The sequence below is a fragment of the Stegostoma tigrinum genome, chromosome 21 (genome assembly GCF_030684315.1).
Source record: "Stegostoma tigrinum isolate sSteTig4 chromosome 21, sSteTig4.hap1, whole genome shotgun sequence".
Lineage (NCBI taxonomy): Eukaryota > Metazoa > Chordata > Chondrichthyes > Orectolobiformes > Stegostomatidae > Stegostoma > Stegostoma tigrinum.
This window is the reverse complement of record NC_081374.1, coordinates 44,768,038-44,792,350: the sequence shown is the minus strand read 5'-3', so window position 1 is coordinate 44,792,350 and position 24,313 is coordinate 44,768,038. Positions and strand designations below refer to the sequence as shown.

The following is a 24,313-nucleotide window of genomic DNA, read 5'->3' as shown; positions in this document are numbered from 1 at the left end:
TAATGTTGTTTGATAACACATACTTAAAGTTCACCTGCACTTCTTAAATATAACCTGCACGTCTTATGCAGAAGGTGCATTGTGACTGCTGGCGGTGACAGGATCATTTTGAATTGTGCAACAAACAAAGCAGTGGCTAAAGATGGGAGAGTGCTGTAAGGCAATCTTGAAAGAGGAGGTGAAAAAGAAGAGAGATGTTCTATTTCCACATTGGAGACAGTGCAACCTGCAGATAGAGAATGAGACAACAGTGAGAACAGATAACCATAGGTCACTGACAGGTGTTATAGCTGTGTTCAACTAGATGTCATGGTGTATTGTTTATATACTGACCTCACTGTATGGGGAAACAGTGCTGCAATAGTAATGTCACTGGACTAGTAATCCAGAACCCAAGATAATAGTCTGGTGAAATTTGAATCCGATGCAAATCTGGATTGAAGAGTAGGCCTGATAATGACAATTAGAAGGGTCCAGGCCCGAAACATCAGCCTTCCTGCTCCTCTCGTGCTGTTCATCCAGCTGTACACCTTGTTATTTCCTAAACTAGCCATTTTTTTGGTCATAAAAACCCATCTGGTTCAGTAATGCCCCTGAATGAAAGAAATTTGCCATCCTTACCTGGGCTGGCCTACATGTGACTCCAGATCCACAGCAATGTGGCTGACTCTTAACTGACTTGTGGCCAATTAAAGAGGAGAAATAAATGCTGTCCTTGCCAATGATACCTGTATCCCACGAATGAATGAAAGAAATCAAGTCAGATTCATTTAAAGTATTGTCATATTCGACCATAGTTACTGTTCAAATTACCACACCCCTATCACTGACCTATCAATGATTTCTATCAGTTGCCCCTCATTCCTATCATTCACATGTTTCACTTCACTTTCCTACACTTAGCACTGCTGCAACCTTTACACTGATAGCTAACAGCTTCCACACTGTTACAGCTATTTTTCAAATCCCATTTCACCTCATCCTTACAGGCAACGACTGGTGTTCCCATGTTGTTCTCATGTTTCACATCCTTTCTCACATTGTTCTAGTCCATGTATCCATTCATATATAGAAGAACTGTAAGTGGGATGAACAATGAAGGACCACCAAAAATCAGTCATTGTGAAGACAAGCCATCACTTCATTTCACATGTGAAACTATCAGCTCATGCATGTAGGATAGTTTGACCACGATGTGATAAATCTATCTGTACTGAGTTGGAGTTGGAGCAGGATCAGGAGAGGAGTGGAGTACAGTGAATCTGCGGATGAATGGTGGCAGCAGAGCTGCTAGATTTAAAAAAAACCTGAGGAGGAGGACCCAGACTGAGGTCAGTCAAGGCAGCAGCAGGCGAGGAGTGGAGAGGATCACTGAATCCAGAGGCAGAGCTCCAGTGGTGACATCAGGTTTCATAAAGTGATGCGGGGCAAGAGAATTGGCTGCTTAGGAACCAGCTTTATGGACTGAGAGAGTAGTGGTGGGTGGGAGATAGAATGTAAAGTCCTTATTTTTGACATTTGTAGTTTGTTAAGAGTGAGAGAAAGAGAGAGAGAAATTTGATTTGACGAGTTGTGGGGAAGTTTGAAAATTAGTTTCTCGTTTATTGAATGTAGGTGGAAAGCTCAAGAAGGAGAATTCATGCTCCACCAAATTTAGTAAGCTGGTCATACAAATAACAGCTACACAGGCACAAAATTGTGGGTAACTACTAGGAAGACTGGTAAATGCGGGCAGGCAGTGTAGGAGGCCTATGTGGCCATTCCCCTTTCAAAGAGCTATACCATGTAGGACCCTGTTGGTGTGGATGGCCTCTCAAATTTGTGGCACTGCAGTTGGCTGCACTACACAGCGGAGAAGGGAAAAGACTGGGAGAGCTGTTGTGATGGGGAACCTGATTGTAAGGGGAACTGACAGCAACTGTGGCAGCAAACAGGACACTGGAATGGCATGTTGTTTCCCTGGTGTCAGGGTCAGGGATATCTTACAGGGGTTGCAGGGCATTCTGAAGAGGGAGGGTGAATAGCCAGCAGTCATGGTACATGCTCAAGAAGGAAATGAGATCTTTCAACAGGAATTTGGAGAGTTAGGTGTTGGATTAAAGAAGAAGACTCCCACAGCCCAGTTTAGGTGGATTGGCCATGTTAAATTGCCTGTAGGATCGAGGGATGTTTAGGTTATGTGGATTAACCATGGGAAATGTTGGGTTACAGTAACAGGATTGGGCGTGGGGAGGGTTGATTTCTTTGGGTTTGGGTCACCACACTATCAGAAGGATGTGATTGCACTCGAGAATGCAGAGAAGATTCACCAGATTGTTGCCTGAGGTTAGAAGTCTCAGTTATGAGGAAAGACTGGATAAGCTGCATTTGTCTCCCTTGGAGCAGAGAATGGGATCTGATTAAACTGCACAAAATTACAATTGAGATAGACAGAGTAGATCTTGAGAATTTCTTCCCCTTGACTGTCAGATATGTCTAAGACCAGAGGGCATAAGTTTAAGATGTGGAACAAGTAGTTTGGAGGGGATTTGAGAAAAAATCAATTTCACCTGAGGGCGGTAGACATATGGAATGTGCTGCCTGAGAGGATGGTGAAGGCAGGTACTATCGCAACATTTAAGAAGCAGCTGAATGAATACTTAATGTGCCTAAGGGCATGAGGCTAAGGGGTGACCTTACAGAAGTTTATGAAATCATAAGGGGTATAGACCAAGTGCAGGTAAATGGGATTTGTGTAGCTTGCGGTTTATTAGCCAGTATACCTGATAGGCTGAAGGGCCTGTTTTTGTGATGTATGACTCAATGACATTTGTGCTGCAGCATCACAGGGGGCAAGGACAGTGGATGTGCCAAATTGTCATTTTACATTGTCAATTACACACATTTCATTGGGGAGAACCCAGGTCTGGATTTCCACAATCCAGTTAATAGAAAGTTGATGGACAATGAAACAAAAACTCAAGTGCTTTGGACAGACTGCCAGAAAACTGCAATTCAACTGGCATGGAAAACTCTAGCAGCAATATGACATAGGACTTTGCACAAAGCTTGACACACATACTCTCCAGTATGACCAGCACTATCAGCAAGGCTGTAGAACCCAAACATGATGCAATAACCTACACACTAAAGCCCAGTGAAGGGACGTACCCCTGAACTCACTGTAGCACATTCCAGTGAATGCACACTCTTGGCATTCACCTGTTATATTGCAGTGAATACACATACGTCATTTGCTCAGTGAATACGTATGCCAGAAAATCACTTCTTCACTTCCCAGTTAATTCACACAGCCTGCACTCAATGTATGAAATGACCATAAATAAACACACCCAGCACTCACAGCATTGTATCTTCGTGAATATATACATTGAGCACTCACTCCATAATGCACCAATAAATAGGGGCATCCCAGTGAATACACATGCAAAGCATTCATTGTTCAGTATATGTGGTGTCCTCGGTTTATGCACGTCCCAGCGAATACAGAAACCATGCACTCTCTACAATCACACCCCAGTGAGTGCACATAGCCTGCACGCATGATATAAACTGGTCTGTAGGCACATACAGCGCCACAGTCACTGCATCATCTCCTAATGAAGAGACATGCTGTAGTCAGTGTGTCATTCCCCTTTGAGTAGAGGCATCCCAGTGAATACATGTGCCACATACTCATTGTTCAATATATTGTTCACTCACTGTGTGCATTTCCCACTGAATACAAAAAAACCCTGCACTCCCTGAAATCATGTCCCAGTGAGCGCACACACCTTGCACTCAGTATATTATAAACTGGTGTATAGACAACACAACACCCGTTCTTCATAACAGCGAGTGTACGAGTCCAGAACTCAGTGTATCACATCAAGGGAATACACACACCCAGCACTCGCTGTTTGGTACACTGGCATTGAGTATAGGAGTTGGGAAGCCACATTGCAACTGTTCAGGACATTGTTTAGGCTATGTTGGAATCCTGCATTCAATTCTGGCTTCCCTGCTACAGGAAAGATGCTATGAAACCTGAAAAGATTTACGAGGACGCTGCCAGAGTTGGAGGGCTTGAGCTATAGGGAGAGGCTGAATAGGCTAGGGTTATTTCCCTCGAGTGTCAGAGGCTAAGGGGTGACCTTACAGAAGTTTATGAAAACATAAGGAGCATAGATAAGTTGAATAGCCAAGGCATTTTTCCTGGGATAGGTTCATCTAAAACTAGAAGATAGGTTAAATTGAATGAAGAAAAGTTTAATAGGGATGTAAGGAGCAACTTTTTTGTGCAGAAGTTGGTGCGTGTAAAGAGTAAGCTGCCAGAGGAGGTGTTGGAGGCTGATACAATTACAACATTTAAAAGGCACCTGGATGGGTGTATGAGTAGGAAGGTTTAGATGGATTTGGGCCAAATGCTGGCAAATGGGACTAGATTAAATTGGGATATCTAGTTGACATTGACAAGTTGGACAAAAGGGTCTGTTTTCATGCTTTACATCTCTATGACTGTGTTTGCCTGTTTATGAATGATGTAACTATGTTTGCCATTTTGGAATTTATCCTGAAATATAAACAGAAAATGCTGGGAATATTCAATAGCTCTGTCTGACTGCATTTCTGGAGACAGAAGCTGATCATCTTTGGGCGTAGGCATAATGGAAAATGGGCCTTGATGATGCTGAGTTCAGCTGCTGAAAATCTCACTGTTACCCGTTTTCATTGCTGGATGGACAGAAAATGAAACACCAATTTTACTTGCCATCTAATTAAACTAGTTGAAATTATTAAAAGCCAATTGATCACAATGTTGTGAAGCCGACAGCATTTTGCACATCATTCACCAACCACATGGTGGAGACTCAGCAGGATTTAATAAGCAGCAGACAAACAGGATTTAAAGGGGCCAGAAAGACTTGAGCAGAAGAATGTGGTAAAACAGTAGAAATTACATTGGAAGGTGAGAGACAGAAATTAATGCATCAAGAAGTCCATCTGGAAAAATTGGTCTTATGATCATTGCATTGATTATGCTGATGGAAACTCAACCACTGAGGAGGAAAATTAGGAACTAAATCAAAGGTAGCCACCTACAACTGCAATGTGCAGATGGGAGGAGGGCGGAACCTTACAGGGTACCCTGGGAGTAAAGACATGCTAGAAGAAAAGCCTACCCAGATGTACAGCATTTACAATGTTCCTGTTAGAACATAGAACAGTACAGCACAGAACAGGCCCTTCAGCCCACGATGTTGTGCCGACCATTGATCCTCATGTATGCACCCTCAAATTTCTGTGACCATATGCATGTCCAGCAGTCTCTTAAATGTCCCCAATGACCTTGCTTCCACAACTGCTGCTGGCAACGCATTCCATGCTCTCTCAACTCTCTGTGTAAAGAACCCGCCTCTGACATCCCCTCTATACTTTCCTCCAACCAGCTTAAAACAATGACCCCTCGTGCTAGCCATTTCTGCCCTGGGAAATAGTCTCTGGCTATCAACTCTATCTATGCCTCTCATTATCTTGTATACCTCAATTAGGTCCCCTCTCCTCCTCCTTTTCTCCAATGAAAAAAGTCTGAGCTCAGTCAACCTCTCTTCATAAGATAAGCCCTCCAGTCCAGGCAGCATCCTGGTAAACCTCCTCTGAACCCTCTCCAAAGCATCCACATCTTTCCTATAATACGGCGACCAGAACTGGACGCGGTATTCCAAGTGCGGTCTAACCAAAGTTTTATAGAGCTGCAACAAGATCTCACAACTCTTAAACTCAATCCCCCTTTTAATGAAAGCCAAAACGCCATATGCCTTCTTAACAACCCTGTCCACTTGGGTGGCCATTTTAAGGGATCTATGTATTGGCACACCAAGATCCCTCTGTTCCTCCACACTGCCAAGAATCCTATCTTTAATCCTGTACTCAGCTTTCAAATTCGACCTTCCAAAATGCATCACCTCGCATTTATCCAGGTTGAACTCCATCTGCCACCTCTCAGCCCATCTCTGCATCCTGTCAATGTCCCGCTGCAGCCTACAACAGCCCTCTATACTGTCAACGACACCTCCAACCTTCGTGTCGTCTGCAAACTTGCTGACCCATCCTTCAATCCCCTCATCCAAGTCATTAATAAAAATTACAAACAGTAGAGGCCCAAGGACAGAGCCCTGTGGAACCCCACTCACCACTGACTTCCAGGCAGAATATTTTCCTTCTACTACCACTCGCTGTCTTCTGTTGGCCAGCCAATTCTGTATCCAGACAGCTAAGTTCCCCTGTTTCCCATTCCTCCTGACCTTCTGAATGAGCCTACCATGGGGAACCTTATCAAATGCCTTGCTGAAGTCCATATACACCACATCCACAGCTCGACCCTCATCAACTTTTCTAGTCACATCCTCAAAGAACTTGATAACGTTTGTGAGGCATGACCTGCCCCTCACAAAGCCGTGTTGACTGCATTTAGTCAAGCCATGCTCTTCCAGATTGTCATAAATCCTATCCCTCAGAATCCTTTCTAACACCTTGCAGACGACAGACGTGAGACTTACTGGTCTGTAATTGCCAGGGATTTCCCTATTTCCTTTCTTAAAGAGAGGAATTACATTTGCCTCTCTCCAGTCCTCAGGTACGACTGTTGATGTGGAAGAGGCTGCATCCAAGACTGCTGTTGGCACAAGAGATGGTGACAGCTCTGATTCACGTAATGGTGGCAGAAGTTAGTACTATAGGTGGGCATCCAATGTCAATGGCTTGCAAGCTCATGGTCAACCTGAATTTCTGTAATTCAGGCACATTATGAAAGAGATGTATGCTGCATCTCTGAATCAGTCACACTTCGCTGCTTCAAGATTATGATCAAAACTCTTAGGATGTCCAATCGATACATGAAATCTGCTGTAATATGAAGTCTGGCCAAGAGAGAGACTTTGTGATTTTGGCTGGATGTCGCAAAGTCCAAGGAGCCATTGACTGCACACATTTGGGCACTCACTCAACTCATTTGTGATCACCACAAATGAGTCTTGCTGGCATGTGCTCATCTCCTGAATCATTCAAAATGTGTACATTCTCAGGCCAAGATAACAAAGTGTGGAGCTGGATGAACACAGCAGGCCAAGCAGCATCTCTGGAGCACAAAAGCTGACGTTTCTGGCCTCGACCCTTCATCAGAAAGGGGGATGGGGAGAGGGAACTGGAATAAATAGGGAGAGAGGGGGAGGTGGACCGAAGATGGAGAGAAAAGAAGATAGGTAGAGTGGAGAGTATAGGTGAGGAGGTAGGGAGGGGATAGGTCAGTCCAGGGAAGATGGACAGGTCAAGGAGGCGGGATGAGGTGGTAGGTAGGAAATGGAGGTGCGGCTTGAGATGGGAGGAAGGGACGGGTGAGAGGAAGAACAGGTTAGGGAAGCGGAGACAGGCTGGGCTGGTTTTGGGATGCAGTGGGGGGGGGGATGAGCTGGGCTGGTTTTGTGATGCAGTGGGGGGAGGGGATGAACTGGGCTAGTTTTGGGATGCGGTGGGGGAAGGGGAGATTTTGAAGCTTGTGAAGTCCACATTGGGCTGCAGAGTTCCCAAGCGGAATATGAGTTGCTGTTCTTGCAACCTTCGGGTGACATCATTGTGGCACTGCAGGAGGCCCAGGATGGACATGTCATCTAAAGAATGGGAGGGGGAGTGGAAATGGTTTGCGACTGAGAGGTGCAGTTGTTTGTTGCGAACTGAGCGGAGGTGTTCTGCAAAGCGGTCCCCAAGCCTCTGCTTGGTTTCCCCGATGTAGAGGAAGCCACACCGGGTACAATGGATACAATATACCACATTGGCAGATGTGCAGGTGAACATCTGCTTGATATGGAAAATCATCTTGCGGCCTGGGATAGGGGTGAGGGAGGAGGTGTGGGGGCAAGTGTAGCATTTCCTGCGGTTGCAGGGGAAGGTGCCGGGTGTGGTGGGGTTGGAGGGCAGTGTGGAGCGGACAAGGGAGTCACGGAGAGAGTGGTCTTTCCGGAAGGCAGACAAGGGTGGGGATGGAAGAATGTCTTGGGTGGTGGGTTCGGATTGTAGATGGAGGAAGTGTCGGAGGATGAAGCGTTGTATCTGGAGCTTGGGGTGGTATGTGAGAACGAGGGGGATCCTCTTTGGGCGGTTGTGGCGGGGGCGGGGTATGAGGGATGTGTTGCAGGAAATGCGGGAGACGCGGTCAAGGGCGTTCTCGACCACTGCAGCGGGAAAGTTGCGGGCCTTGAAGAACGTGGACATCTGGGATGTGCGGGAGTGGAATGTCTCATCCTGGGAGCAGATGCGGCGGAGGCGGAGGAATTGGGAATAGGGGGTGGAATTTTTGCAGGAGGGTGGGTGGGAGGAGGTGTATTCTAGGTAGCTGTGGGAGTTGGTGGGCTTGAAATAGACATCAGTTTCTAGCTGGTTACCTGAGTTGGAGACTGAGAGGTCCAGGAAGGTGAGGGATGTGTTGGAGATGGCCCAGGTGAACTTGAGTTTGGTGTGGAAGGTGTTGGTGAAGAGGATGAACTGTTCGAGCTCCTCTGGGGTGCTAGAGGCGGTGCCGATACAGTCATCAGTGTAACGGAGGAAGAGGTGGGGTTTGGGGCCTGTGTAGGTGCGGAAGAGGGACTGCTGCACATAACCTACAAAGAGGCAGGCATAGCTTGGGCCCATGCAGGTACCCATGTCCACCCCCTTTGTCTGTAGGAAGTGGAGGAATGGAAAAAGAAGTTGTTGAGGGGGAGGATGAGTGGCTAGGCAGATGAGGGTGTCATTGGAGGGGAATTGGTCCGTCCTGCGGGAGAGGAAGAAGCAGAGGGCCTTGAGGCCATCTGCATGAGAAATACAGGTGTATAGGGACTGGACGTCCATGGTGAAAATGAGGTGTTGGGGGCAAGGGAATTGGAAGTCCTGGAGGAGGTGGAGGGCGTGGGTGGTGTCATGGACGTAGGTGGGGAGTTCCTGGACCAAAGGGGTGAAAATGGAGTCCAGATAGGTGGAGTTGAGTTCGGTGGGGCAGGAACGGGCTGAGACAGTGGGTCGACCAGGGCAGGCAGGTTTGTGGATTTTGGGAAGGAGATAGAAATGGGCAGTGCGGGGTTGGGGAACAATGATGTTGGAGGCTGTGGGTGGGAGGTCCCCTGAGGTGATGAGGTCACGGATGATGTTAGAGATGATGGTTTGGTGCTCGGGGGTGGGGTCATGATCAAGGGTCTGCTAGGAGGAGGTGTCGGAGAGTTGGCGTTTGGCCTCAGCGATGTAGAGGTCAGTGCGCCATACTACCACTGCGCGTCCCTTGTCTGCAGGTTTGATGGTGAGGTTGGGGTGGGAGCGGAGGGCTGCCCGTTCTGTGGAGGAGAGGTTGGAGTGGGTGAGAGGAGTGGAGAGGTTGAGGCGGTTGATGTCTCCACGGCAGTTGGAGATGAAGAGGTCAAGGGAGGGTAGGAGGCCTGGGGGTGGTGTCCAGGAAGAGGACTTGTGTTGGAGGCGGGTGAAGGGGTCAGTGGAGGGAGGGTTAGGCTCCCAGTTAAAGAGGTAAGCGTGGAGGCAAAGGCGGCGGAAAAACTGCTTGATGTTCAAACGTGACTGGTATTCGTTGATGTGTGGGTGGAGGGGGACAAAGGTGAGCCCCTTGCTTAGGACTGACCGATCGTCCTCCCTCAGTGGGAGGTCTTGGGAGATGGTGAAGATGCGGCAGGGCTCAGTGTGGCTGTCTCCTCTGGGGTTGCTGGCTGTGGGCGGAGTGATGTGGTCTTCGGCTGTGGTCAGGCCATCCCAGATTTCACAGCTCTTATCAGAACCACCACCCCTCCCCCCCATATGACTAATGGATGAGGCAGATAGACCATTGGTTTAGGGAAGGTGAGATTTAGCTGCCAGGATTGTGTATGTGATGCTTTTGGTATGCCCAAGTAAGGGTGACAGATTGTGTTTGTCTGCTGCAGCTTGCATAACATGGTGCTGCAGCGGGGTAGGCTCTAGCAGTTGACAAAATCAAGGACTATCAGCTTTCCTATGGTAAGGATCATATGAGGAAGTTGAAGAGAAGCCTCACTATTTGTACAATCCCCTGTACCACTTGGAGACCATCAAGCTTTTGGTGCCTGCAATGCTCAGGAGCAATCGTCCTGAACTGCAGCAAGACGCATGACAGCAATTAGGTCCAAGCATTTTTGTTGCAGTCTGAATATAATCTTTAACAATTCAGCCAAAATTTTCTAAATGTCTTTTGTAATGGTCAGTCATGATAAAGCAGGCCCTACATCATTACCACCAATGCACACATTAGTCTACCGGGTTCGTCATCGGCATAATGTCTTTTAAAGAAGGAAATTCAAGGTCAATTTCATACAGGTATACACATGGTCACCAAGTACCATTACAGTGAGTATTTCGTAGGTGCATTCATTGCATATGATGCAGTGGGTGCAGTGTTGTGTATTCACTGGGGCCTGATGCAACGAGTGTTAATTCTGTGTATTTGTTGGAACCGGATACAGATGTGCTGGGTGTGTTTTTGAACAGAAACCAATTCTTGTGATCACCAAGTACCATCATCACATACCAGATTTAGTATCTTTGTTGTGCTTCCCCTTCTGTCAGTGGTGGAGGCAGGCTTTCATGTCTTTGCCTGGAATGACATTGGAAGCTGTCCTGTGGCTGCATGAGACTGTGAGGTTTCCAGGGATAAGAGGGACACCTGACCAGTGACAGGCAGCTTCTGTGTAAACACTGCAGCCTGCAGCGAAGGGGCAGTGAAAATGCTGTTTGCGGTGGGAAAGCTCCAGAAAGAACCTCCAGATGCAGACAACAGTTGTTCATCTGAAACATTGTCTGCCTCTTAATGAGGGTGTGAAAAATCTGGTTTCCTTTGGGTTGAGGTGGAATTTGAGAATGAGGGGTAAAACCCTAAGGCCACAAGCTTGTCTCATGGAGCATCAAGAGGGCCTAGGGTTCTCAGCCAAGTGCTTTGATGTGATCTCAAGGGGGAACCTGGTGGCTGAGTTTTGTTACTGTTTTAAACATTATCACTGATCTGTTGACTGTCTATTTGATTTCAGGGTGCAATAGCTGGTCTTGGTGTCGGTTTCCTACTGACGATGTGGATAGGAATTGGTGGGCATGTCTATCACCCACTGCCTACTAAAACTCGACCATTACCCCTCAGCACAGCAGGATGTCTTGATCTCACCGCTAACATCCCACAATCAGCGAGAATAGGCCCCTACTTAACAACACACCATGCACCAGACCTGACCTCCAGGTAAAGTGAAAAGAACTGAGAACAAAGTGTTTATGGGTATTCATGTTCCTATGGTATTGTAGTTTGGTTCTGCTGTGGAAATTATAATTCTGTTAAATTATCTTAACCATTTTTCTGTCTGCCTGCCTTAGATATTCCCTTTACTTCTCCTTATTAAGGTCACATGTCTCTCACTTACTCTTAAAATCACTGAGGTTAAGAAATTCCTAAGTACAACAAATCTTGTCCGTACATTTGGTGCCTGATACACAGAGAATTGTCAATAAATTTTCTTACTTGCTTATGCTTGTTGAGCAGTTTCACCAATAGAGCAGAATTGTTGGGCAATTTGTTAAAACCATTTACCACTGACCCCGTGTAAATGCCATTTACCTTCACCTGTGTGATCTAACCCTAGAATTGACCAAATATATGGGGTGAGGTGGAGATTGCTCTATTTTAAAACTGTGGACACAGGCTATGTGATTGGGGACTCTTCATACATGCAGGTGAAGGGATAGAGTGCTGCAGAGATTGGGAATATGAGTGAGTGGCACCCACTAGCATTCAGCTTTTTTTTTATTCACTTGTGATACGTAGACATTGCTGCTGGGTGAGCATTTTATTACCTGCCCCTAGTTGCCCTTTAAAAGATGGTGGTGAGCTGCCTTATTGAACTGTTGCAGTCAATATGCTATAGGTTGACTCCAATACTGTTAGGTAGGGAATTCCAGGATTTTGACCCGGCCTCATATTTCCAAGTCAGATTAATGAGTGACTTCGAGGCCAGCTTGGAAGTGGTGGTGTTCCCGCGTACCTGCTGCCCTTGTCCTTCAAGATGGAAGCAGGCATGGGTTTGGAAGGTGCAGTCCAAGGATCTTTGGTGAATCTCTGCAGTGCATCATATAAATAGTGCTCACTAATCCTACTGAGTGTCAACGGTGGAGGAAGTGGATGTGGTGCCAATGAAGTGGGCTGCTTTGACCTGGATGGTGTCAATCTTCTTGAGTGCCCTTGAAACTGCACCCATCCAGGCAAGTGAGGAGTATTCCATCATACCCCTGACTTATCATAGAACATTACAGCACAGTACAGGCCCTTCGGCCCTCGATGTTGTGCCAACCTGTCATACCGACCTCAAGCCCATCTAACCTACACTATTCCATGTACGTCCATACGCTTGTCCAATGACGACTTAAATGCACCTAAAGTTGGCGAATCTACTACTGTTGCAGGCAAAGCATTCCATTCCCATACTACTCTCTGAGTAAAGAAACTACCTCTGACATCTGTCCTATATCTTTCACCCCTCAATTTAAAGCTATGCCCCCTCGTGCTCGCCTTCACCATCCTAGGAAAAAGGCTCTCCCTATCCACCCTATCTAACCCTCTGATTATTTTATATGTTTCAATTAAGTCACCTCTCAACCTTCTTCTCTCTAATGAAAACAGCCTCAAGTCCCTTAGCCTTTCCTCGTAAGACCTTCCCTCCATACCAGGCAACATCCTAGTAAATCTCCTCTGCACCCTTTCCAAAGCTTCCACATCCTTCTTATAATGCGGTGACCAGAACTGTACACAGTACTCCAAGTGCAGCCGCACCAGAGTTTTCTACAGCTTCACCATAACCTCTTGGTTCCGGAACTCGATCCCTCTATTAATAAAAGCTAAAACACTGTATGCCTTCTAAACAGCCCTGTCAACCTGGGTGGCAACTTTCAATGATCTGTGTACATGGACACCGAGATCTCTCTGCTCATCTACACTGCTAAGAATCTTACCATTAGCCCTGCACTTTGCCTTCCGGTTACTCCTACCAAAGTGCACCACTTGTCCACGCTAAACTCCATTTGCCACCTCTCAGCCCAGCTCTGCAGCTTATCTATGTCTTATCTAATACTTGTTCATCACAGATGGTGGACAGGCTTTGGGGATTCTGGAGATGGGTTACTCACCACAGCATTCCTAGCCTGTCACCTGCTCGTGTAGTCACAGCGTTTATGTGATGAGCCTGGTTAAGTTTCAGGTCAATGTTAACTTCCAGGATGTTGATAGTGGAGAATTTGGTGATGGTATCATCATTGAATGTCAAGGAGCAGTGATTAGATTGTCTCTTATTGAAGATGGTCATTGCCTGGTATTTGTGTGGTGTGAATGCTGCTTGCCACTTGTCAGCTCACACCTGGATATTGTCCTGGGCTTGTCATATTTAGTCATGGACTGTTTCAATATCTGAGAAGTCGCAAATAGTGTTGAACATTGTGCAATCATCAGCAAACATCTCCACTTCTGCTGTTATATTGGAAGGTGGATCATTTAGTGACCCCATTATCCAGGGCGTAGAGGAAGGGAGGGTGTAATAAATGAGTAAAAATGTTAACAATATTTGACCCAGGCCTGGACCTTCTTAATGGACCTCAGTTCACCACAGGCTATCATTGACAAAGTTTAACAGCCACTGTTCTTGGTCAGGATTTAACATTCTCCTGACTTCTTTGTGTGGGCAGGAGGTTTTCATCTCTAGTCTAATATGTGGTTCTTTCATAGAATCTTATTAGTCCCAATATGGGGATGAGAAGAAGAAGAGTTAAGATGGCCTAGGTTTGTCAGCACATTGGGAATGATAATTACTGTTAACAACAGGAGCAATGGAAGACATGCACCAAATTTCCACCACAGCTGCCCCTCAATGCCCATCCGCAAACCTTACTTCAGGCCTCTTTCTGATGCTCTGTAAATGTCTTTTTAGTTTTCTATATTTTTAATTGTGGACCTGTATCAAAAATAACTTTCTCTTAAAATTGAAGGATTGTTGCACTTTTCAAAAGCAAATAGCCAGCCACTCAATGTAAGTACTGTTTACACAGCTGCTTGTTCAAGTAGTAATGGAAGTCTAGAGCCAGGATATAGGTATAAATTATGTTTCAACAGGTAACAAGCAGCTGATTGGTGTCAAAATTGATGGCCAGTTATCAATGATGAAGGCAAATAGCGATGTGATGATATGAGACAGGTGAATAGTTTGGGGATGAGAACGAGATAGTCACAGGCAATTGGATCGCCATAAAGGCAGGGCTGTTTCTTCTCTGCAACAAGGGGCATCTGAGATCTGAAGATGAGATAACACGGTGTGAAGCTGGATGAACACAGCGGGCCAAGCAGCATCAGAGGAGCAGGAAAGTTGACCTGACCTGAAACGTCAACGTTCATGCTCCTCTGACGCCACTGTGTTCATCCAGCTTCACACCGTGTTATCTCAGATTCTCCAGCATCGGCAGTTCCTACTGTTTCGGTATCGAGTCTGAAGATAACCAGTTTATTTCTCCACTGCAACTGCTGTAAGCTGTGACTATTGGGAGCTGGTAACCCTGTGTCTCCTGCAAACAGCTGAACATATCTGGAGAAAGAAGCTAGAGAAGTAGCATTCTGAACCGCACAAGGATCATTTCAGAAAACGTCATGGACAGAGACCACTGAGTGGTCCTTCTAGTTTTTCCTTCCATCCATTTCTCCGATGTTCCTTCCTCTCCCTGAATGTGTAGAGGGCGAGTTTATGAGGGGGGCTGTTAAAGTCTTAACAGGTAGAGCTTTATGTCAACAGTTTGCAATTCTTTATATATGGTTAGAGCTTAATAATTTGTAATAAATACTTAAGTACAGAAACCTGGTCTATACTTTTGGTTAACCTGGATAAGAAAGGCAAGGAAATGGGGGATATATGTGTAATTTTTAAAAAACTTTGACTTTTGTCATGACTTTAGGGACAGCAGGGCTTGATTTACAATGTGCTACTGCGGTGAGACAGAACATTTCTCTGAAACTTCCTAATCTGAGGGTACTCCTGGTCAATACATAGGAGTAAAACTTCTATCACATCAAACTCTATCTTTGGCAGAATCCCTGGAGAAATGATAAAAACAATATGAGTTCAAGAAATGAAATACATTCTCATGAATGCTGGCCTTTGCCAAGTAGGCACAGTCCAGCATAAGTGATAATAAAATGTGAGGCTGGATGAACACAGCAGGCCCAGCAGCATCTCAGGAGCACAAAAGCTGACGTTTCGTGCCTAGACCCTTCATCAGAGAGGGGGATGGGGTGAAGGTTCTGGAATAAATAGGGAGAGACGGGGAGGCAGACCGAAGATGGAGAAAAGAAGATAGGTGGAGAGGAGAGTATAGGTGGGTAGGTAGGGAGGGGATAGGTCAGTCCAGGGAAGACGGACCTATGAGATTAGTAGGTAGGAGATGGAGGTGCGGCTTGTGGTGGGAGGAGGGGATGGGTGAGAGGAAGAACAGGTTAGGGAAGCAGAGACAGGTTTTACTGGTTTTGGGATGCAGTGGATGGAGGAGAAGAGCTGGGCTGGTTGTGTGGTGCAGTGGGGGGAGGGGACAAACAGGGCTGGTTTTGGGATGCGGTGGGGGACGGGGAGATTTTGAAGCTTGTGAAGTCCACATTGATACCATTGGGCTGCAGAGTTCCCAAGCGGAATATGAGTTGCTGTTCCTGCAACCTTCGGGTGGCATCATTGTGGCACTGCAGGAGGCCCATGATGGACATGTCATCTAAAGAATGGGAGGGGGAGTGGAAATGGTTCGCGACTGGGAGGTGCAGTTGTTTATTGCGAACCGAGCGGAGGTGTTCTGCAAAGCGGTCCCCAAGCCTCCGCTTGGTTTCCCCAGTGTAGAGGAAGCCACACCGGGTACAATGGATGCAGTATACCACATTGGCAGATGTGCAGGTGAACCTCTGCTTAATATGGAAAGTCATCTTGGGGCCTGGGACAGGGGTGAGGGAGGAGGTGTGGGGGCAAGTGTAGCATTTCCTGTGGTTGCAGGGGAAGGTGCCGGGTGTGGTGGGGTTGGAGGGCAGTGTGGAGCGAACAAGGGAGTCCCGGAGAGAGTGGTCTCTCCGGAAAGCAGACAAGGGTGGGGATGGAAAAATGGTTTGGGTGGTGGGGTCGGATGTCATAGGGCTTATACCCAACATCTCCAACACTAACTCACTGACATTTATAGCACAGGAGGAGGTCATTCACTTCATCATGTCCAGGCTAGTCAACAAATCCCATTATTCACTTCTTGTGGCAAAGCACTGGATGCTGTGACAACACAAGAGAATGTTGAAATATTGCTTAATTGTTATGAAAGTTTATGACTCAATCACCCTTCTGGGCAGTGCATTCCAGTTTCTCCTTAGTTTCCCTCGTTCCCTTCTGTTTCTTTCCTTACATCTGTGCCTCCTGGATATTGACTCCTCTGCTAATGGAAAAGGTGCTTTCCTCTTCACCTTATTCCTGTCCTTTATAATCTGCCAGCACCCTCTAAAACTTCTCTGCTCAAAGGAAAACAAACCACAGCTTATCCAATCTTTCTTCATAGCTCTGACCGCCCCCCAGCCCAGGCAACATCCTGGTAAATCTCCTCTGCACCCTGTCTAGTGCAGTCACATCCTTCCTAGGATCTGTTGACCAGAACTGTATTCAGTACTCCTGTTGTGATTTAAGCAGTGTTTATACAGTTCCAGTATAAATTCCCAGCACGTGTTCACTTCGCAGTTAAGTATCCCGTATGCCTTCATTATACCTTAACTGCCTGTCCTGCTATCTCAGGTCTCTTTCAGTGTACACACCCAAGGTCCCTTTGATCTTCAGTACTTTCTAGCGTCCTACCATTTGTAGTGTAACCCTTTGGCTTGTTAACCCTCCAAAAGGTGCACTACCTCCCATTTTCCTTTGAATTCATTTGCCACTACTGTGCCCAGCTGATCAGTCTGTTGACATCCCCCTGCAGGTTACCACCTGACCAGTTTCTGTTTCATCAGTGAACTTTTTGATGATTCGCCATCCACTTAACAGCAAGTGCTCCAGCACTGGTCTCTATGGAACCCCGCTGGAAACAGATTTCCAGTCACAGAAACATCCCTCTGCAATCACGCTTTGCTTTCTGCCTGTCAGCTAGTTTTGGATTCAAGGTGCAACTTTGCCTTGAATTCTATGAGGTGTTACTTTGTTGAACAATTTGCCATGAGAGTCCTTATCAAAAGCCTTACTAAATATAGAAATAAGCATATAAATATAGAAATAATTGAGTGCTCCACCATTCGATGAGATCATAGCTGATCAGTGGGCTAACTCCATTTACCAGCCTTTGGCCTATCTCCCTTAATAACTTTGCTTAACAACAGAAATCTGAGATTTCAAATTAATAACTGATTGAGCAACTACTGCCATGCTTTGTCTATCGAAGTGCTTTGTAAGATCTGTCTGACAGTTTGGCCCTCATTCTCAGAGTAAAGTCCATGTAGACCATGTCAAATGCATTACCCTCGTCAACACTTTGGATTACCTCCTCAAAATTCAATCAGATTTGTCAAACACACTCTCCAAATTCACAATTATTACGTATCTGTCCAAGTATAACTAAATTTTTCTAACAATTTCCCCACACTGAGATTACATTTGTAATTTCGTCATTTATCCCTTCAGTACTCCACCTCCCATTTTTAATAGAATCGTAGAAGAATCATAGAATCCTTACAGTGTAGGGATAGGCCTTTCAGCCCAATGAGTCCACACCGCCCTTCTGAAAAGCATCCCACCCAGACCCATTCCCCTACCCTTGCATTTCCCATGTCTAATCAACCTAACCTAAATATCCCTGAACACAAATTTAACATGGCCAATTCACCCATCCTGCACATCTTTGGACTGTGGGAGGAAACTGGAGCACCCGGAGGAAACCCATGTAGACACGGGGAGAATGCACAAACTCCACACAGTCGCCTGAGGGTGGGATTCAACCTGAGTCCCTGGTGTTGTGAGGCACAGTGGGACCAGCATCCTTGTGGGGAGATTTGCTATGCTGTTGAGAGGGTTTGAAGCTGATTTGGCAGGGGAATGGAATCCAGAGGGAATACTCAGCTGGGCAAGCAGCACAGTCAGAATTAGAAGACAGCAAGTGAGTCAGGAAGACAAATACACTATAGTCTGGTTAAGGCACAAAGGAGTTTGGCAAGGTTGGATTGTATTTATTTTAATACGAGGAGTCTGATGAACAAGGCTGATGAGTTGAGGGCACAACTTAAAATATGTATTTTTTCAGAATTTATACTTTGGTGGTGTGATCAGTGTGGAGGCAATGGTGTGATCAATATGGAGGGGGCATAGATTTAAGTTAAGGACAGAAAATTTCAGAAGAAGTTTTTCACTCAGAGAGTGGTGGAGATCTGAAATTCACTGTACAGGTGGTAGAGGCAGAAACCTCATATTATTTAAGGAGTATTTTGATGTACACTTGCCATACTAAGGCATCAAAGGCCAAGTACTGGAAAATGGGATTAAGAGTAGGTAGGTAATTGTACTCAACTGCTGCCAACACAATAGGCTGAAAGGTGTTTTTTGTGCTGTCGACCTCAATGACTACACCTCCAGGAGATGCTCACTGCCTGCCTTGGTCTCCTCATCTCGTTCATTCTGCAGTGAACAAGATGAGGAGACCAAGGCTAAATTAAAAAACAGAACCAAAAAAGTTGAATGTGTTACTAACTGAGCAATGAGCTACTTAGCACAGGGTAAGCAAGATTAAAGAAGTAAATGTGTAGCTCAAAGGGTGGTGTTGGAGGAATGGGTTTGAATTTTTGGGAAGTTGGGAAGGAGGGAGCTGTTCCAATGGACCAAGGTCCGTCTGAATGAGGCTGGAACTTGAGTCCTGGCGAACTGCATAACTCGGGCTATGGAAAGGGCTTTAAACTAAATAGTTGGGGGCTGCGTTCAGTTGCATGAAAAATTACAAAATCAAAGACAAAGGAGAAGGGAGGAATGTTGGCTGGTGACGGGGTTTATTGTTACCGGAAAATAATTTGGTTCCAGGTCTTATGCTCTTTGGAGGTTCTGTGCAGACTTGATGGGCCAAATGGCCTTGTCTACATTGTAGGGACGATATGATTCTAAGAACTTTGGACTACTAGAAAGTAAGGCTGGAGAAATAGAAATGGGGAGCAAAAAAAATCGCACATGAACTGAGTAGGTACTTTGCAAGTAGCTTATCAGAACTTCAAGAGTCAGGGAGTAGACGTGCTGGGGAAGCTGAAAGGTCTTGAGGTGGATAAATTGCACAGACTAGATGGGTTACAATATAACCTCCTGAAGAGATAGCTGATCAGATTGTGGAGGCCTTGGTGGTGAGCTTTCAAGAATCACTGGAGTCATGGAAAGTCCCAAAGGAGTAGATTAGATGATTAGATTAGATTACCTATAGTGTGGAAACAGGCCCTTTGGCCCAACAAGTCCATACCGCCACTTGAAGCATCCCACCCAGACCCATCCCCCTATAACCCACACACCCCTGAACACTATGGGCAATTTAGCATGGCCGATCCACCTAGCCTGCACATCTTCGGACTGTGGGAGGAAACCGGAGCACCCAGAGGAAACCCACGCAGACACGGGGAGAATGTGCAAACTCCACATGGACAGTCACCCGAGGCTGGAATTGAACCTGGGTCCCTGGCGCTGTGAGGCTGCAGTGCTAACCACTGAGCCACCGTGCCGCCCCAAAGTAGAAAATGGCTAATGTAACACTCCTGTTTAAGAAGGAAAGGAGGCAAGGACTATAGGCCAGTTAGCCTAATCTTGGTCGTCCTTGGGAATCCTGAACTAGGATTTCTTTTAGACAGCCGCAGGTTTTAATTGGCAATCAAGTAAATGCAATGAAGGCATTCATTTCAGGATGACTAAATTGTGAGAGTAGGGATGTACTGCTGATACTGTATAAGGCTCTGGTCAGACCACATTTGGAATATTGTGAGCAGTTTGGAACCCATATCTAAGGAAGTATGTGTCAACTTGGAGGGCCTACCAAGGACATTCATAAGAACAATCCTGGAAATGAAGGGTTTTTTATACGAGGAATGGTTGAGGACTCTGAGTCTGTGCTTGATAGAGTTTAGAAGTATGAGGGGGGAGTCTCGATAAAAGTTACAGGAATACAAGAGTCCTTGATAGAAGGGGTGCCTTTAGAACTGAGATGAGGAATTTCTCCAGCCAGACAGTAATAAATCTGTGAAACTAATTGCCACAGAAAACTGTGGAGGCCAAGACATTGAGTGTCTTTAAAACAGAGATAAATAGGTTCTTGATTAGTCAGGAGAACAAGGATGATGAGGAGAAGTAAGGATGTTGGAGTTGAGAATGATATCAGCCATGATTGAATGGCAGAATACACTTGATTGACCAAATGGCTTGATTCTGATCCTGTATCTTATGGTCTTATGTTGATGGCATAAGGACATCCACGATGGGCTTAGGAAAAGAATTACAGAATTTTGACCCAGTGAAACTGAAGAAATAGCAATATAATTCCAAGTCAGGATGGAGTATGTTTTAAATGGGAACATGCAGGATATGGTTTTTCTCTGAATCTGCTGCCCTTGTCTTCATAGGTGGAAGAGATCACAAGTTGGAACCAAGGAGCCTTGGCAAGTTGGTGAAATGTGCACATGGTACAACACCATGTATCACTGGTGGGGCAGCAAATGTTGAAGATGTTGGATAATATCTGATTCCTTAAACTCCATCTTCTGAAGAATTCACTCTACAAACGTTCCCAAAATTGTACCTACTGAGTGTACTAATTTAGTCATTGACTGTGTTATAGGATGAAAATGTCCATACTTAGTGAATGTTCAGGCAGCAGGAAGTTTGGCTTCTCTCCCATCAGGCTGCTGGGACTTGAGCCCAACTTCAGGATTCGAATAACAGTAAATGAACAGTCACAGTCCTCGATCTAAGCTCCTTTATATCAACACAGTCTATTTCACAGTAATTCATGGTGATCTTTGACATATTTCGACACCAATCTTAAACATTGCTAAACAGCAATTATAATTTGAAGCTATTTGTCTTGCAGTCATCAGCAAAAGCTTTAATTCCTAGTTTCCTCTTAGTAGTGTTTAAGTTCTGTACTGCCGAGCATTTATTTACAATCCTAAACTGTGTTCTCATCTTCAATTTCAGACCAGCGATTGCGGACACGTTGTATTCAATCTCGTATCTTTACTTGAGCCCACTAGGAACTGTGACTGTCATGATTGTTGGTCTGATAGTCAGTTTGCTGACAGGTTAGTGTTTGCTCTGTGAGTTTGTCAAGGTTTAATAGGCAGGTGATTTAGTAACATTATGTTAGAGAAGCACAAAGACCTCATTGATATCAAGTTGTGTGCACTGAAGAACCACTTAGGTGGAGCCAAGACGATGTTCTGCTACTCAGCCATTTCCAAATATGAGTTGTCATCTATCATGAAGAGGAACGATTTTTGGGCATCCATCCTTTGCAGCAGATTCCTTCAGGAAGGAGTTTGGGAATCCAGATTTTTGTGGCAGATCTCTATGAGAATGGCTTTGGGAACCCACGCTGTAGCTTATCCCTCTGGGAACAAGATTGTGGATCCACTCTTTGTAGGAGAATCTCTACAAGAATGAGTTTGGGGTCCCCATTTCAGTTTCCAACATTGACACAAACTAATGCTGATGAAATCAAACATGAGTTAGCGTTTCTTCCAACAGTGCAGTGGAAGTCAAGCTGACTGCTAACATGAAGAGCAAAAGTTAATTTCAGATCTTGGAGCTTTCAACCTGAAATGTTAACTTTGTTTCTTTCTCCATAGATGATGCAAGATGATGCTGAAGATTTCCAGCATTTTCTGTTTATATTCTGTGTCTGCTGAATTTTGCTTTAGTGTCAGGGTTATTTTAACCATCAAAAGTTGAAATTGTCCTCTGAGACATTATTTGTGTAAAGTTAGTGTAATTGAAGCATTAATTTAGTTTAAGAATTCAAAGTGTTGCCTGTGCATTTTTAGTATGGACTGGGAGACCATCATAACACAATTCCTATGGCTGACCTTATACTTCACACATTGTGAAAGTTTTGTTGTCAAGATGGTGCCGTCTGGGAGACAGAAAACTGGCCAGAGTTTGCTGAAGAGACACTGCCCACTATGTCACAAGAGCCCTCTTTTGGCCGATAGATATTTTCTAATTAAAATGCTCAGAAATGTGATCTCACATCTCTGAAGCAGGTGGGACTTGAACTCGGGTGTCCTAGCTCTGAGATAGGGACATTACTGCAGCACGACAAAAGCCTTCTAAAGCCTACTGGGCAGTACCCCCATCCAGGTACTAATCAGACCTGAATTTGCTTAACATCCGAGATCAGTTATTTTGAGATTACCATGGCCATAGGCCCTGTTTGGCCTCCATTAGCGATGGTGACTGTGATCAGCTTTTTGCTCTGACAAGAATCAGTCCTGAAATCACGTAGCATTTTCTTCAATCTCAGTCAGTTTTCAGAGTGGTTGTTTTTGTCATGTGATTGATGTGCACTGAATCTGCTACTGATTCCCATAGGAGGGAAGCAGAACGTGGTGGACAAGAAGCTGCTGATGACTTACAAGGATACGCTATGCTACACCTACTATGTCAACAGAAGTATTCATTCAGAGGTATCTCTACAATGATTAGCACAGATAAGGGATGGGCTAACTAAGAAAGAGTTAGCATAAAGGGGCAATTGTAGGAAGGCAATCCATAACTAGTGGAGTGTCACACAGATCAAGGCTGGGGCTACAATTATTTACAATATATATTAATAACTTGCATGAGGAAAGCTAAGTTTATGGAGGACATAAAAATAAGTGGGAAAGCAAGTGGTGCCATACAGACAGGTTCAGTATGGGAGAATCCTATCAGATGGAATATAATGTGGGAACTGGGAGGTAATGCACTTTGGCAGAAAGAACAGAAGAACTGAATATTATTTAATTAGGAAAGACTGAAGAAGGCTGCAGCCCAGAGATTTGGGAGTTGACATAAATTACAAAAAGTTAGCATGTAGTTCAGAAGGTAATGGGAAGCCAAACAAAATGTTGGCCTTTATTTCAAAGGGATTGGAGTATAAAAATAGGGAAGTCTTGCTAAAACAGTGCCAAGCACTCGACCACACCTAGAATGCTGTGTACAGTTTTGGTCCCCTTATCTAAGGAAAGAAATCCTTAGTGTGGTAGCACAGTGGCTCAGTGGTTAGCTTTGCTGCCCCGCAGTGCCAGGGACCAGCGTTCGATTCCACACTCAGGCGACTGTGTACAGTTTGCACATTCTCCCCGTGTCTGCGTGGGTTTCCTCCGGGTGCTCCAGTTTCCTCCCACAGCCCAAAGATGTGCATGCTCGGTGGATTGGCCATGCTAAATTGCCCATAGTGTCCAGGGATGTGTAGATTAGGTGGGTTATAGCGGGGTACGTCTGGGTGGGATACTTTTGAGGTTCTGTGTGGACTGTTTGGGCTGAAGGGTGTGTTTCCACGCTGTAGGGATTCTTTGATTCTATGGATTCTGTGATCTACTGGAATTGTTGGCAGCTCAGAGAAGGTTCAACAGGCTGACCACAAATTAGACCAGTATATAAATGCAATGATTACAAGAGTGGGTCAGATACTAGGAAACCTGGAACAAAAACTCATCTCCTGACTCTCCAAAGCCTGGCCACTGTTGCCTGTTGCTTCCTTAAAACAATTTAGACAACTCTAATCAGAATGTTATGAATGAACTTGCCCAGATGTCCTACATTACGGAAGCCGTCAGCTCAACACGAACACAAGCCGGTACCAATACAAAACAGCCCCAACTTCATTGGGAACAAAGTTACAATAATCTTAAATACTAAGCTGATATTTAATACTATTTGGCCTTAAAGTTACAACGCTTCCTAAGCCTCTTTTAGAATTATGCAGGCTCTTTCTCTGTCTTTGTCTGTGAAGCTGCTTTTTTCCTGTCCCTCTCTGGATAGTCACCTGGTCTCTGCCTCTTGTCATGCTGGTTTCCTCAGACAGCCTCAGAAGATTCTAAGTGGTTCCCAGAGCATGGTTTCAAGAGAGAGGTCTGCAGATGAAACCATGTCTTTACACCTTTTAGATGGTTTTCTGGAACTTCCTATCAGTGTTCCCTGTCTTTCCATAATATGTGGGAGGGTGTCATGGTAACCCATCCAAGTACCTTTCTTTTAAAATAATGCCAATATTTTTGACT

At 45.3% G+C, this 24,313-nt stretch overlaps 1 protein-coding gene across 2 annotated transcripts in view; it reads left to right on the top strand.

Annotated features, from left to right (window-relative positions):
* The window catches only part of LOC125462696 (sodium-coupled monocarboxylate transporter 1-like), an 84,178-nt gene that overhangs the window by 50,481 nt on the left and 9,384 nt on the right, over positions 1–24,313 (top strand). The window contains exons 13-15 of one of the 2 annotated variants that reach the window (XM_059653227.1): positions 11,052–11,254; positions 21,249–21,352; positions 22,641–22,735. In XM_059653227.1, the coding sequence (XP_059509210.1) occupies positions 11,052–11,254; positions 21,249–21,352; positions 22,641–22,735 (402 nt within the window). The remainder of the gene's footprint in view (positions 1–11,051; positions 11,255–21,248; positions 21,353–22,640; positions 22,736–24,313) is intronic. The other variant, XM_059653228.1, reaches the window with a different exon arrangement.